At 52.6% G+C, this 15,035-nt stretch overlaps 1 protein-coding gene across 1 annotated transcript in view; it reads left to right on the forward strand.

Annotated features, from left to right (window-relative positions):
- SLC16A2 (solute carrier family 16 member 2) overlaps nucleotides 1-15,035 on the forward strand; it is a 35,327-nt gene that overhangs the window by 12,884 nt on the left and 7,408 nt on the right. The window contains exon 2 of the mRNA XM_027738805.2: nucleotides 14,673-14,817. Coding sequence (XP_027594606.2) covers nucleotides 14,673-14,817 — 145 coding nt within the window. The remainder of the gene's footprint in view (nucleotides 1-14,672; nucleotides 14,818-15,035) is intronic.

Genomic DNA, 15,035 nt, shown 5'->3' on the forward strand with positions numbered 1-15,035 from the left:
GACATTAAAAAATAAATCCCCCCAGAAAGGAGTTTTTACAGCAGGGAGGCTTTTTCTGCTCTGTGAAGGTGGTTGCTTAGACTTTTATTGCTGGATGAAGAGAGAAGGAGGAGAAAAAACCAACCCCAAAAGCCACAGGGAAGATGACGTGAGGCAGAGCAGCACAGAAAGCGATGTCTTTGAGGGTTGTGATGTTTCCTCTGCTTCCGAAGCAGGAATTAGCTATTGCAAAATGTCAGGCACTGCTGGGTGATTCCAGCCCTGGCCACGAGCCGAGACTTTTTGCAGCAGATAACTCGCTTTATAACCCGACTGTGCCGGGGCAAAGCTCAGGCTTCCACTGAACATTTGAATTTGGGAAGATGATGAACCAAAAAAGCAGGATGCGGGGCTGGTATGGAAGCAGCAGGTTGTTGGCTGGGTTCCCCATCAGTCAGGGCTGGTGACGAGTCGATCTCCTTTTCCATTTTCTTATGAATGAATCAGTTTTGGCTCGGCCGGATGGTCAGACTGGTTAAACGAGAAGCAGCTGGTATCAGTCTCATTAGCACTGGAGACAAAAGTGAGCTTCTCCCTGGCTCTGCAAACTCTGTGTGATCCTGACTGGCCCGCAGCCGCCAGGACTGGCAGCAGCACAGGAGCCCCCAAGCCCTGACTGGTGGGGGTTTGGCTCCTCCATCGCCCCATTCCTTCCACCTCTGTGTCCCTCCTGGCTCCTGGACACACTGAAGTTTCGTGGCCAGGTCACACTAAGAGGTGGATGCACACAGGGACCTGCATCCCGAGCCTGCAGCTCTCTAGTGCTTCTGTCCTTGCTCAGTGCCACAGCAGAGATACTTCTGGGGACAGTTTCAGCCTCAAGTTGCCTGTGGCACCCGTAGGGAGCACGGCTGTGTTTACTGTTCCAGTCCCAAGGCAGCTCTAGCTTGGAGTTGGTCCTTGGCCAGCGGAAAAGGCTTGACATTTTGCCACAACTTCAGATGTAGCAGCTGGAACCACAGAATCACAGAAAGGTTGGAAGAGACCCATCAGGATCATCGAGTTTAACTCCTGGCCCTGCACAGGACACCCCAACAATCCCCCCCCATCCCTGAGAGCATTGTCCAAACACTCCTGAATCCACTTGGCACCTGCTTTTCCCTTTGCCCCTGGGCGTGGATGGGCTTTACAGAAGTTGGAGCTCAGGCACGTGAAAACAAACCCGGGAACTGTGGAGTGTGTTCCCTACAGCAGTCCCACACCTGGCACCTGAAGGGGCAGGGTCGTTGTGATTCCTCCCCTACCCCAGCATGCCATATTTCCCTGGGGAGGAAGAGGAGGCTCCCTGGCCAAGAGGTGGGATGCACGGCTTGTAACCCTGACTCACAGGACCAAGTCTTACCCAGTAACTGACAGAAGCCTTTATTAACCTGCCCTGTTGTTTATTCCCACTTCAAAGCCCTTGATGCAGCAAAAAGCAAAAACATTTCCCCAGAAAAGCACATTAATGTTTCACCTGCCTTCAGAGCCCTTTGCTACCAAGGCCTTGGAGTGGCCCAGGCTGTCCCCGGTTCCCCTCGGCCTGTGAAACACCGTGTGGCTCCAAGGGAGCCCCGGTTCTGCCCGCAGCCATCGCGTGGGATAAACCCTGTAGGGCTGGGTTGTTAATATATATGTATATGTGTGTGTCCACAGGCACAGTGTGTGCACATACGTGTGTGTGGATGGCCAAGCTGCAGCGGCAGGAGCTGGAGGGCTCCCCGGGGCTGGGTTCCTGGGCTGCTGGGGATCACCCCGCAGTGAATCCCAACACCTTGGCCGTGGCTCTTCCCCACCCTCCCAGAGCACCAAAGGGCAGGGCTGCCCTTCCCTGCACAGTGGGGCGGCAGCCGAAGCCACCCAGTGTCTGAAAAACTTTCAAATGAGAGCAGGTCAGCCAAAAGTGACAGCCCGTTGGCAAAGGGGTGGAACCTGTTCCTTGCTGGGGAATAAAAAAGAATTAAATGAGAAATTGCTGGTTTTCACTTTCCTTTAGCGATCAGATTTGCTTAATTACAGCCTGGTCTACTTTGCTGAGATATCCAGTTGTTTTCAAATGTTGTCTTTAATGTAAGGAAGCTTCAAGAGATTAAAATCACATGGATGTTTTACCCCCTGTTTGGCCTCTGGGTGTCTGGTTTAATGACGATACGCAAGTCTTGTGTCATTTGGGGATCTTTTTCCCCATCATTAGGTTTCAGGAGCACTAGCCAAGGGCACTACTGTCTGTGCTGGAGACCCAGGGGAAGCTCTCCAGCACTGGAGGAGGAAATAATTTCCCAATGGCCATCAGGAGAAAAGCCCAAATGTTCTACCATGGAGCTGTTTTGCTGCATGGACGCTGCTGGGGCAGATGCTGCCCTGACTCTGTGCCTGCTCAGGGCTCTGCTCAACCTGCTTAAAAATGGCTTATCTTCATCTATTTTGATCTTGAAAGATATTCTTTCAGTGGAGGGGACTCCCCAATGGACCACTGCGGTCAGTCTTTGCCTTGTGTCCCTCATGCTGCAGGAGGGTTTGGGCTGGGGCTGAGCCCCGTGACTGTCTGGTGGAGACACCAGTGTGGCAGAAGAGCTGAGATGGAAGAGGCCATGGCAGGGAGGTGTTATCTCCTTTGTGAATGAAGCTTGGGGGCAAAACAACTTAAAAGCTGCCTGATGCCTTGGAAAGCACCTGCAGCAGCCACCACGATTTTCCCTTTCATATTTCCAGCCCCGTATATAGTCTGGTGTTGGGCAAACTTTGTCTTCAGGGAACCTGGGGTTGTTCTGGGTGTAAGCAAATAAGTCACATATCTGAAATATTTTGGTAATATTCGGGTGGTGCCATAGGGGAGGCACCGCCGCCGCCCCAGCCCTCTCTGGGTCAAGGTGTTTGTGCAGAGGGGCACAGGTTGAAGTTGCCACAGCATTTTTTCCCTCTGGAGCTTGGAGCAGGGTGGTTATGGGCTGGGGGGTTTTGTGGGGAAGATGCTGCACGTGGAGCAGAGCCAGCAGTGCATGTGGTTGGCATTGGGGAAAACATGGGGGATGCTTTCTTCCAACCTCACTCATCCTAAGGGTGCCCCAACCTTGGCTGGCCGATGCTTGGGAGTTTTAACTCTTTCCACACCATTCCCACCCCCATCCAAGAAGCACTGTCCAAACTCTTCTTAAACTCAGACAGGTTTGGTGCTGTGCCCACTGCTCCAGGGAGCCTGTTCAGTGCCCAACCACCCTCTGGGGGAAGAACCTTTTCCTGAGGTCCAACCTGACCCTGCCCTGGCACTTCATACCATCCCCATCCCCATCTCTGTCCCCACCCCCTTCAAAAGACAGCAGGGGACAGTGGGTCGTGGTGAGGACACCCCAACCCAGGGCTGGGGTGACACAGCCATGGGGGGTGACAGGAGCCATCCCTCCCTGCAGGGCTCCCATGGGGTAGGTTTTTTTGGAGAGGTGCCTTTGCAGGCTTGGGGTGCAATGTGACTAGAGCCAGGCACTGTTCTGTGCTGAGGGGGAGGGACAAGGGACAATTAATTATTAAGCAGTCCCAGGAGGGATGTGGAAGGTGTCACCACACGATGGGAAAGGGCCGGGCTGACTGGGAGGTGTGGAGGAGAGGAGGGGGAAGGACATGCAGTGCTGAAACCTGGGGTTGTTCCTGCTAGAGGACAGAAGGTGCATCACTACCTTCAACTTCCTAAATAAAAAAAAGGTAAAAGGTGCAAAAAAAAGTAATTAACAGTGCCCTCTGTCCGGTGAGGGACAGGTTGCAAAGTGGTGCTTGGAGATTCTACAGCAAGGAAGGTTTTGGTTGAGAGAAATACTTGGAGTGTAAGAAGAGTAGCCCTTGTCTATGGGAAGGTATAGAAACATACAAATAATATATCCTGGAGGGATTTAAAAGTTATGTAGATGTGGCATTTGGGGACATAGGTTAGTGCTGGGCTTGGCAGTGCTGGGTTAGCAGTTGGACTTAATGGTCTTAGAGGGCTTTTCCAACTTAAAAAATTCCATGATTCTATGATTCCAAGGTTGGAGATGCCCACAACCAGAGAGTTTGGAGAAAAGTCTGTGCTGAAATCTGCCAGGCCTGGGAGAAGACCATAGATGTCCTGCAACAGCATCTATTTGTCTAAAAAACGGTAGTTTGGGTGCCTGGGCGGGTGGAGAAGCTGTGGCCAGGGCTGGGTTTGCTTTCCAACATGCTGTGACTCTCCCCTTAATGCTCAGGGCTGGCAAAGGGCTGGAACTATTTTTCTTTCTGAGTATCCCTTAATTAGCTGAAAGGGAAGGCTGTCAAGTACCCAATTGCGAGGGAAAAAGATCTTTGTGAGCCTGTGACCAGCCCAACATTTTCCTTCATTTATTTTCCCTGACTTCTTTGTTTTCCCTTTGAAAAAAAGAGTGTTTTTCTCTTTCCCTTCATTTAACTGCTATTTATTTGCTGGTAAGTGGAAGGAATTCAGCTGGGATCAGCCTGGCCCCTGCCAGCAACTGGAGTTGAAAAGTTTCTGTGGGGGAGATGTAACAGCAGAGCAGGGGGGTTGTTTTACACCCGCCGCCAGTCCTCGCTCTGCAGGTCCCTGGGTCAGGGCCAGCCAGGTTGCATGGGTTTAATTCTCCTTTTTTTACTGGGATGTCGACAAGTGCCCATGGGAGTTGCAGAGGGAGGAGTGTGGACCTGGGCCGGAGGGTTTATTCTCGCCGTTAATAGAAAACAGAAGATGGCTCGGGAGAGATTTGGCAGAGAGGGAAACTTTTCTGTCTCTTTCAGCTTGGAAAAAGCATCCTTTCTCACCCCAGTCCCACCACAGAAGGAGGAGCGTTCCCAAACACAGCCCAGGGGGGTTGGCAGAGGAGACAGAAAGTGCCCGGTGATTTCACAAGGATGGAGCAGCCCTGGGCCACCAACCGCGTTTTGGGAGGGGAACCCACCCTGCCTCCCCTTGGGGGCCAGGAGCCATCCCATCTTCTCTCTGAGGCATCAAGGGGTTGGGATGCCCCAAGTGCTCTCACCCTGGAGTATTTTTGGCATCCTGCAGCCGTGTACCAGGTACAACATCAGCACACAGGAGATGTGCTGCCGGCTGCTGTGGTGGGTCAGCGCTGGGCATAGGCATCCATAGGGATGCATGTGGATCCTCTGGATGGGAGGTGAACCCCTGACTGTGGCATGTTGGCTTTGCCCCCTCATCCCGGCCCGTGAGCTGTGGTGCTGCCTCCCCATGTGCTCCCAGGCTGGCCGGGAGCCACGGCCCCGGTCCCGGCAGCGATCACGGCCAGGCTGCTCCGAGCGGGAAGAGCCACGGCAGCCACACATGGGGGGCTGGCAGGGCAGGGCTGAGGTGCTCCCAGAGCCATCCTCCTGCCCTTTGGGACTCTCAGGTGTCCCCCCCAAAAGTGGCAGTACTCATCCGGAATCACAGGCTGGGAAATGGTGGCTGGCACTGGACAGCCACGTGCCCTGGCACTGCTGGCCCAGTCCTGGTGCCAGTGCTCGTGTCCTCACAGGCACCTGCCCCCTTCCATCCTTCCTGCTCCCTTCCATTCTCCCTGCCTCCTTCCATCCCTCCTGCCCCCTTCCATCCCTCCCTGCCCACTCCTGCAAACAGGAGATGAAGCACTGGGGCAAATTCCTGAAGCTGCACCACCCTGGTCCCCCAGCTGCACTGTCCTCCCAGTTGTCTGTGGCTACACTAACTGGTTACCAGAACAAGTCTGTGAGTTACATGAAGTGTCCGTGGTGGGGATTCAGAGGAGATGACACATTTTGGGGCTGGAGGAAGAGAAAGGGGGTCACCTCTGGGGGTCCTTCTGGGCACGGGACGATGGCCCTGGCAGGGTGTGAGTGCTGAGCTGTTCCCGAGCTTTGTGCCCTTGTGCAGTGACTGGAGGTGGTTAATCATAGTCAAAACCTGGTGAAGTTTGGTCAGGTCGTGGCTTTTCCAAAGGCTGACAGTTCTGGACACGCAGCAGCCTGCACGTGTCTGGGGCCATGGCTGACCCACCAGGGTTAATCATTGCCATCGGCCCTGGGACCTGCCTGGAGACAGCAATGGGAACTGTTCCCCAAAATCACAGGGTGAGGAGCCAGCACACAGGGCCTGGAGGGAACTCCAACCCACCAGGGTGCATTGGACTGGGGAGAGCCTGTCCTCCTGGCACTGACCTTGACCCTAACCCAAACTCTAACCCAAATCCTAAGCCTGACCCTAACCCAAATCCTAACCGTGACCCAGACCCTAACCCAAACCCCAGTCATCACCCTGATTTTGATCCTGCCCCTGACCTTGAACCTAAGTAAAATCCAAACCTTACCCTGACCCAAACACCAATCCTCAGCCTGACCCTAACCCAAACCCATACCTAAACACTGGCCTTAACCTTGACCCTAACCCAAACCCTGACCCAGTCCCTGACTCAAACCCTAATCCTGACCCTAATATTGCCCCTGACCCAAATACTAACCCTGACCCTGACCACAACCCTGACCCTTTGCTCTCCCTTTCATTTTGTAAGGTGGATATTGTGTTTCTTGCCCTGTTGGAAGAGGGGCAACCTGGAGCGGCCTCTGGCAACCACTCAGGAACTCCCTGCTCTCCCTGCTCACCCCAATGGACCTCGTGCTGCCTTCTGTGCTTGGAGCTGGGCAGAGGGGAAGGATCTGGGCTGCTTTGGTCACCCAGCCCCTGCTGGGAGGTCCCAGGGGCTGCTGGTCCAGCCTCCAGCTGGCTGTGCTGGGAGATGTGGCTGTTACGTTCTGGGAGAGTGCAAATCCCAGATCACTCCAAACTAAGCCCAGGAATCATGAAACTCAGGTTCTAGCCCCCATTGTTGAAGGAAGGTTCTCCAAAATGGGGCTGGGGGCAGTTGGTGGTTTCCCCACCATGTTTTCCTCACCCTCCCACTTCAGGGCTCCCACCCTTTGGACGAGTTTGTTGTATTGCAGGGGGGACATCTGAGGGGCATCACAGCTGGGGAGAAAAACTGTATATTAAAAAAAAGGAAAGATGGAAAAAATCAGGAGGAAGGAGTCCTGGTTTTGGCACCATGAGTCTGGGTGGGCGCCAGCAGCTGGGGGACAGCCGGACCCCGGGCCGGTGCCGCACTCGCTGCTGGTGTCCTGATGCTGGAAGGGGGTTTTATACGTATATAAAAGAAATACTTTCTTCTCCCTGTGGGTGTGTTTTGAAAAGGGGCTTGAGAACAATGAGGATTAACAAGCAGATAGAGAATTAAATGCAGGGTTTGAGTCTTCAAATGTGTGCACATTTCAGAGCGCATATTTGTGCCAAGACAAACCCTGTCAGGAATAAACATCGTTTTACATGAAAGGCTAATTACAGATTGGTGCTCCACGGGTGGGAGGAGGGAATTTTCACCAATTAAAATGGAACTTTTCTGTTTTTCGTAAAATTGCTGGATGAAAATGCAGCCAGGGGCTGGCGAGGTGTTTGACAGCACAGTCCAAGGGGGGGATGCTCACCCCGGGGATGTGTTTTTTTCCCCCCAGTACTGAAGAGTCTTTGCCAGTTTATTTGGCCAGGAGCTGTGGGAGGGCACTGGTTTTGCCCAACAGCAGCTGAACACCAAGAGACCCCTGGGCTCTCACCCAGGGAGATGGGACATGGGCAAATGTAGTCCAATCCAACATCCTTTGGAGCCACCTAACATCAGGAGAGCTTGGAATAACAAGATCCTCAGCCTCCTTGAGAGTGTGGGTCATAGAGAGACGTCTGGATGGGACATAGCCCATGTTGAGAAGTGGTTGCGACCGTAGCTCCTGTTTGTTGGGCAACTTTAGTGTGTGGTAGGTGAATCATCCCTCAAAAATTGCAAGCCAGAGGCAACTCAGAAAATAAAAACCTTCCTGGCCTGTGGAGTGGAGTGCTGGGAATTAAAATCCAGCCTGGGCACATGGTGGGTTTCAGCTGCAGAGCACATGCTGCCTTGTTGCTTTTGGATGGATTTCACAGGAATTTGCATTTCTGGACCGGCTCTGGAGCCTTGGAGGCTGAGGCTGTGGATAGGGAGGACATGATGCAGCTCAGAAACAAGCTCTAACGCCATTTTGCTCTAGCCAGGGTCGAATTTTATGGTTTTGGAAAGAAATGATGCAAAATAAGGCTGGGTCTGATCTTCTCCAAGATGTTGAGCACACACACCTCAGGCAAACACTCTGGTCCTGCTCCTGCCAAGCGAAACCACAGATTTGTCTCCATCTCTGCTTAGTGTGGCCACAGGGCAGCTCATATTGGGACTTTTCTCTCACATAAGCTGATATCTGTCACTTAGTGGTTACAGGAGGTGGCCTGGGCTTCCTCTCTTAAAAGTCCCCTGCACTCTTGAGAGCCAGGGAAGGCAGAGAGGCATGATCAGGAGAGATGTGGTGGGGTTTCTAAAGCAAAATACATTCCCAACCTGCTCTGCTCCAGGGCCCTGTGCTCCTGAACCAATTAAAAATCAGTATTTCGAAACTTTCCTAAGACAAAGATTGAATGGACACTTGCTGGGTCTGTCTCTGGGAAGCTGTTGCCTTGTCCTTGGCCATGGGACCATGCCATGAGAACAGGAGCTGCCCCTTCTACAACATTCACTTTTTTCCTTCCTCTGTCCTAATACTGCCATGAACATGGCACTGAAAGGGTCTTTAGTCAGACCTGGCCTTGAATAATTCCTCTGAATAATTCCATTTATTCCAATTTTCAGGCTGTTGTGGAATTGTTTTCAAAAGAAAGAAGGGGGGAGAAGTCAGCCAAACCTGATAAAGGAGGACTTTGTTCTGAAGCTTTAGGGTACGGTACCAAGCAGGGCTTGCTATACAATTAATGAGTTTAACTGGCTTTTAGCTGCACGTGATGCACAGTGGCTGCCACCACATCGCCCCACCTCCGCCCAGAGGAGCCCGTCTGCTTCAGTTTGGTGCTCCCCAGTTTTGAACTGGGGCTCCTCAGCTTCGGTTTGGGGCTCCTCAGCATTGGTTTGGTGCTTCTCAGCATCAGTTTGATGTGCCTCAGCATTGGTTTGGTACTCCTCAGCTTCCATTTAGGGCTCCTCATCTTTGGTTTGGGGCTATTCAGCTCCAGTTTGGGGCTCCACAACTTCAGTTTGGGTTTCCTCAACTTCAGTTTGAGACTTGTCGTCTTCAGTTTGGTGCTCCCCAACTTCAGTTTGTGGCTCCTCAGTTTTGGCTTGGTGCTCTCCTGTTTCAATTTGGTGCTCCCCAGCTTCAATCTGGGGCTTCAGAGCTTTGGTTTGTGTCTCTTTGTCTTCTGTTTGATGTTCCCCAGCTTTGGTTTAGGACTCTCACTTTTTGCTGCTCTTTAGCTCAGTTTCCCATCCTGCCATGCATCGTGGTGGCCTCCTCAGATGTGACTTTTGCATCTGCCTTTATTTAAACCTTGACCATCCAAGCCTGGGATAGGCTGGGTCCGCGGGGGGTGTTGAGCACATGGGGCTGAGCCGTTGGGAGCGTTTCAGGCTTTACTTTGAGCGAGCAGAGGATGACGCAAATGGCTTTTCAAGGGCACAAGATGAAACAGCTGCTTGGTCCTCAGTGCAGATGTGCTGCAGGAGCTCCACAGAGGGGGGGACAGCCAGCTGCACTCCCCACAGCGTCCACCTTGGAAGGGCCACAAGGCTCTTTGGTCTCCCAGGCCACCCAAAAATGGAGCCAGGTAGGGCTGGGGAGGGCTTTGAAGGTATGTGACAAGGTTTGTCACACCAGTAGAGCTTCCCTGTCTCTGGAACAAGTCCAAAAATCATTTATTTCTTGTAGGAGCGGTACAGGTGGGGAGGAGGAGGTGAATCACCTCAGAGAAGTACCAGGTGCTGGGGAAGGTGACCCTGTGCATCGTGTCCCTGTCCCAGCTGTGCGGCGTGAGCGGGAGAAGCCGCGGGAAGCGAGGGAAGACACTTCCTCCAGTGGCGGATCTGAGGTCACCTCCTGGCCCTTGATCCCTCCAGCCCAGGGTATTTGGGTCAGCGGGAAAGCACAGCTGAGAGCGACGTCCCTTCCTTCTCTCTCCCTGGAGATTCAGTTTTAAAGGAACAAATAGGCTTGGCCACAAGTTCCACACAGTATGATTTTTTAATGGTGTTTTTTGGAACAATGAACTCGATACCGGCAGGGTTTGGATCTGTGTCTCAGTGGTGATATTTTCTTCTGTTGTTTCTCACCTTCCTGTTCCCACCTTGTTCTGCTCCCAGAAACCTTTTTCTACTCAGGAAAGTGCCAGCAATGAAGGAGCTTTCCATCCTTTTGAACGGTCTGGCTGAAAAGAAAGCTGACCTGGTGTCCAGCGTGTGGGACCCACCTGGACTGACCCTGGGGGCCCTGCCCACCTCTTGCTGCCATGAACATGCAGACATGGTGCTCACAGCCCTCATCAGGCTGAGCCCCCTGACCCCCACGTGCCAGTTCTCCTCTGCCACGGGGACCCCAGCAGCCTTGTCACCTGCCAGCAGGAGGAGACCTGGTGGCCAAAGCCTGGTCCCAGAGCTCCTCCATTGTGGGCACAGCTTGGTGGTGTTGGGCTGGTGGGCAAATGGGCTGGTGGGCAAGTGGGTCACCTTCCCAGCTTTCACTCTGTCTTGAGCCCAGAGTGAGCAGTGTTGGGGAGGATGGATCATCTTGGCCATGTTACTCAGAACAGCTGGAAGTGTTCAAGACCAAGCTGGATGGGGCTTGGAGCAACCTGGTCTTGTTGGAGGTGTTCCTGCCCATGACAGGGGGTTTGGAATTATATGATCTTTAAGGTCCCTTCCAGCCCAAACCATTCTGATTCTGTGTTTTCCTACACCACTGAATCACTTTTCCCCTTGGCGATCTTCAACCGCTGTGTTCCTTGTCCACGGTGAAGGCCACATTGCTTTGGACCAGCCACAGGCTGCCAGTTTGGCTGCCTTTGTTAAAGCCAAGGTGGGAAGGAGCAATCTGTGGAGCTTCAACTGGAGCTTTCCCCTGTGTGAGAGCTGCTGGTGGAATGCTCTCCTTGGTCACCCTCTCTGCTCCAGCAAAGCAGCACCAGCCCCGTGCTGGGCTCTTCCCATACCCCAGAGCATCCCAGGACCACCAGGAAGGTCCCATCAGCACTGGAGGAAGGCAGGGCTGTGGGTGGCCTGGTCTGGGGTGGCAGCCGGGGCTGTTGCTGTCCCCCAGCCCCTCAAGGAGCAGTGAGGAGTGGGGGTTATGTACCAGGGGGGTCCCAGCTGCTGTTCCATTGCCTCCAGGAGGGGCTGTGTTGGGAGCAGGGTGGGATGGACTGCTGGGGAGGGACAGTGAGCCTTGAGTCACCTCTTATACCTCCAGCCCCCAAATCAGAAGTCATCTCCATTTCTCCCTCACCAAAAGCAGAGTGCTTAAAATGCCTTTTTTTTTTCTTAAGCTAAAAATGTAGTTTCTGAAGAATTTTGTGTTTCTGTCAAGGCACCCCTTGGAGAGAATGTTTCTTGGGTGTTACCATACTGGTTTTCTCCCAGCACCCAGCTGGGCAGCTCCAAAAGCAGCCCCTTCAGCTTGTGCTCCCAGGAGGTGGTTGGACTCAGGGCATCTTGAAAGACAATCAAGTCTTAACCCGATTCCTGTCAAAGTTCTGGCAGCTCTTGAGCTTCTTCCAGCCCCGTCCTCAGCTGGATTTGGTCCATCCTTTCTTTTAGGATCTGCCTGATTGCACCTCGCTGCTTGATAAGGCTGTGTGGCTCCTGTGGGGGCTTGTCTGTGCTTCGATATCTCGCCCAGGTTATCAGCCACAGAGGGTTGGAGGTGTGGCAGGGCTGGGAATTAACCATCTCATCCAAATCCCCATGGAAATCAGAAGCAAAGATTCCTCCCTTTTTCTCCTGTGAGCTTTAAATCAAGTCATAACTTCTCCAGCGTTGGAGGAGTTGCTGAAATAAAGGTGGTTAAGCCCCGTCTGCTTTCCACTGGAGGAATGGCTGCCTCTGCCCTTCACATCCAGGAGAAACTTCAATACCACTTACACAGATTGCCAGAAATAAACCTTCTTGCCTGGAGTGGATCCAGGGACTACGGCTCCGTGTCCAAAGGGGCAGGTTTGGGGCTATGCTTCACCTGAACTCTGCTATTTTCCCAACCCATGGTTTTCTGCCATCACTTTCCTCCAACCTCGCCCAGATCCAGATGGATGGAGATCACTGACATCACAGTGGGAATAAAGCAGGGGGAAAAGTTGTGTAACCCACTCTCAGGGGGTGTTTTGGTGTGAATCACACCAGGATCAGAGCTGAGAATGAGGTGGCTTTCTCCTGATCTCCCAGATTTTGCCGAGGTTTCCTTCCAGCGCTGGAGCTCGCCCAGCCCTCCCGGCTTCCCGGGGCTTCGCTGGGAAGCGCTGGGAAGACAAAACCCCGCTCTGGAAGTGAGGCTATTGTTCTTACTAATTTTAACTTGGTGTTCTTCCCCAAGCCTATTTTTATTCATTGCTTGTGGTAAGCCCTTTCTCTAAGGTAGAGCAATTTGCCACAGGACTCTTTTTTTTGGTGTGTTTACCGATTTTAATTGAGCAATATCTCCTCTTTACAAACCCAAAGCTGGAGGAGCTTTGAAGCGCCCATTGCTGAGCCTCCCGCCCCAGGTTTGCTTTGATCTCTGCAGGTGAGTGTGCATTTTTAGGACCAGAGATTGATCCTGCTTATTTGCATGTAAATCCCCGGGTTATTAAGATCAGAATCTGGCCCTTTAAATTTAATACTTTGCTTTATGCTTTTATTTCCGCGTTTCTTAAAGTAATTTCCAAAAATAACAAACTTCAAACATGACGGGGCCATCTAATGTTTTACTGCCTTGGCTGGAGTAGAAGGAACATTTCTGGAAGTATATTATCCAATTTAACGAGCCTTTCCCACCTTGGCATTGCTCCCACCCCTCACCCCCTCTTGGAGTTGTTTTGGACGGCTCTTTGGATCCGTGCCACCTAATCCTGTTAGAAGGACTTTCATTACACTGTGCCTTGTGTTTATAACCAAGAAAATCAGTCGGAGAGGGGGGTCCTCTCCCTCGCCCTCACCCTTGTTTTTGCCTGGTGTCGAGACAAGAGCCCGGCTGGTCCCACGAGGTTCCCGCACAGCCCTTGCTTTTCATTTTATTGCTCCACTCTGCATTTATTAAAGAAGATTTTGAAGTAAATTGGGTCCTTGTGAACTTATAATTAATTTGGAAGGGTCAGCTCTTCCCAGGCTGGGGAGGGCTTCTTTGTGTGGTCCTTTTTGAAAGACAGAGGTTGGAGAGGCTGCTCTATAGCTGGGATTTGCTTTTAATAGGGACCTGGCTATTTTCTGAAGATCTCACGGCTCTGGAAGGACAGGGTGTTTTTGTGCGGGGCTGTGCTGAAAAGGTTTGCAGAGCCCTTGTTTGGGTTAAAAAAAACCTGCCCTGAAAATGGTATAAAAAAAAGCAAGGAACACATGTCCCGGGGCTGTGCTCGACAGCCCAGAGCCAGTGCCTGGAGCTGGGAGGGGCTCCAGGAGGTCGCTCCACTTGGGTGCTGAGTAGGGCTGGAGGCCCCTTGTCCACCTGTCCATTCTGCCCTGCCCCACACATCGGCCAGGGGATCCCTTCTCATCAGACCTGGTAGAATTTAAATTTTTTTTCTTACCACATTGCTTTTCTTGAAACGTTGCCTTTCCTCCCCAAAAACATCGCATAAACCATTAAAAAGAGAAGGTGGAGGGCGGGGGGAAAACGATGAACGATAGGAAATGGCCTCAAGCTGTGCCAGGAGAGGTTTAGGCTGGAGATTAGGAAAAACTTCTCCGAAAGGTGGTCAAGCCCTGGCACAGCTGCCCAGGGCACTGATGGAATCATTGTCCCTGGGGGCATTTAAAAGCCACATAGGTGTGGCACTTGGGGATATGGTTTAGTGCTGGCTTTGGCAATACTGGGGGAATGGGTGGACTCAAGGATCTTCAAGGGCTTTTCCAAATGTAACGATTCCATGATTCCACAATGGGCTGAAATAACCCATGAATAATAAAAATTTCTGGGAAAAGATAGACACACGGACAGTGGTTTTCTCCAGAGGTGGCTGGAAGGAGACAGGAGGGCATGGTCCTGCTTGGGCATCACCTGGCAGGGCCAGGGGTGTAATCTAACCTGGCATCACCATGTGTCTCCATCGGCTCAGCTGCAGCAAGGACTCATCCCTGACTGTGGGGCGAGGGGGAGGTGAGGACTCCTGACTCTGGAGAGCAGGGAGCAGGGATGGATGAGTGTGGTACCTGGGAATGCAGAGCTGTAACTCAGGATGGGAAACTCTTCCTAGACAAAGTTGGGGAGCAGAGGGATCTGAGGAGCTTGGGGAGCTTTTGGCCTGGAGATGTCCTGATGGAAGTGGCACCAGTGGGGGCATCATCACACGCACAGCAAAGGTTGTTAGGAAGAAGTGTTGGAAGCTCAGTGCATTCCCTGGGGCACATATAAACCCAGTGGAGAGGAATACAAGGACGATTTGTCCACACCTCCAACGCTGCCCCATCCACGATGTCGTTGGGCAGTACAAGTGGTGCCTGTGCTGTTGATGAGCTGCACTGTTAATTAACAGTGTGATGGGGCTGCCTCTCTGCCGCCAAGGCTGGAGTCAGCCTCTGTGTCCCCCCTGCCCCCGTTCGATGTCCCACCCTGACCATGACCTCTCTTCTCTCTCTCCCCAGCATGGGTTGGTTCCTTGGCCATGGGCATGATTTTTTTCTGCTCTCCCATCGTCAGCATCTTCACCGACCGGCTCGGCTGCAGGACCACGGCAGCCATGGGAGCTGCCATCGCCTTCATCGGGCTCCTCTGCAGCTCCTTCACCAAGTAAGGCTGGGAGGGGACACACAGCTCCCTGGAGAGCTCTTCTTCCTCCCTATGCCCTGTAACCCCCTTGCCAACACATTGCTGCTGCCTTTTGGGGCAAAGCAGGTGGTTCCCATCCAGCTGAGGGGTGCCCTGGCAACCCCACACAGCCCATGTGTGCTCAACCTGTTTCTTTACAAATTGAACCAAGTTGCTCTTTTGTCCTCATATAAAAAAAA

Source organism: Pipra filicauda, unplaced genomic scaffold (genome assembly GCF_003945595.2).
Source record: "Pipra filicauda isolate LSUMZ 115617 unplaced genomic scaffold, ASM394559v2 scaffold484_size733096_pilon, whole genome shotgun sequence".
In the NCBI taxonomy this organism is placed as follows: Eukaryota; Metazoa; Chordata; class Aves; order Passeriformes; family Pipridae; genus Pipra; species Pipra filicauda.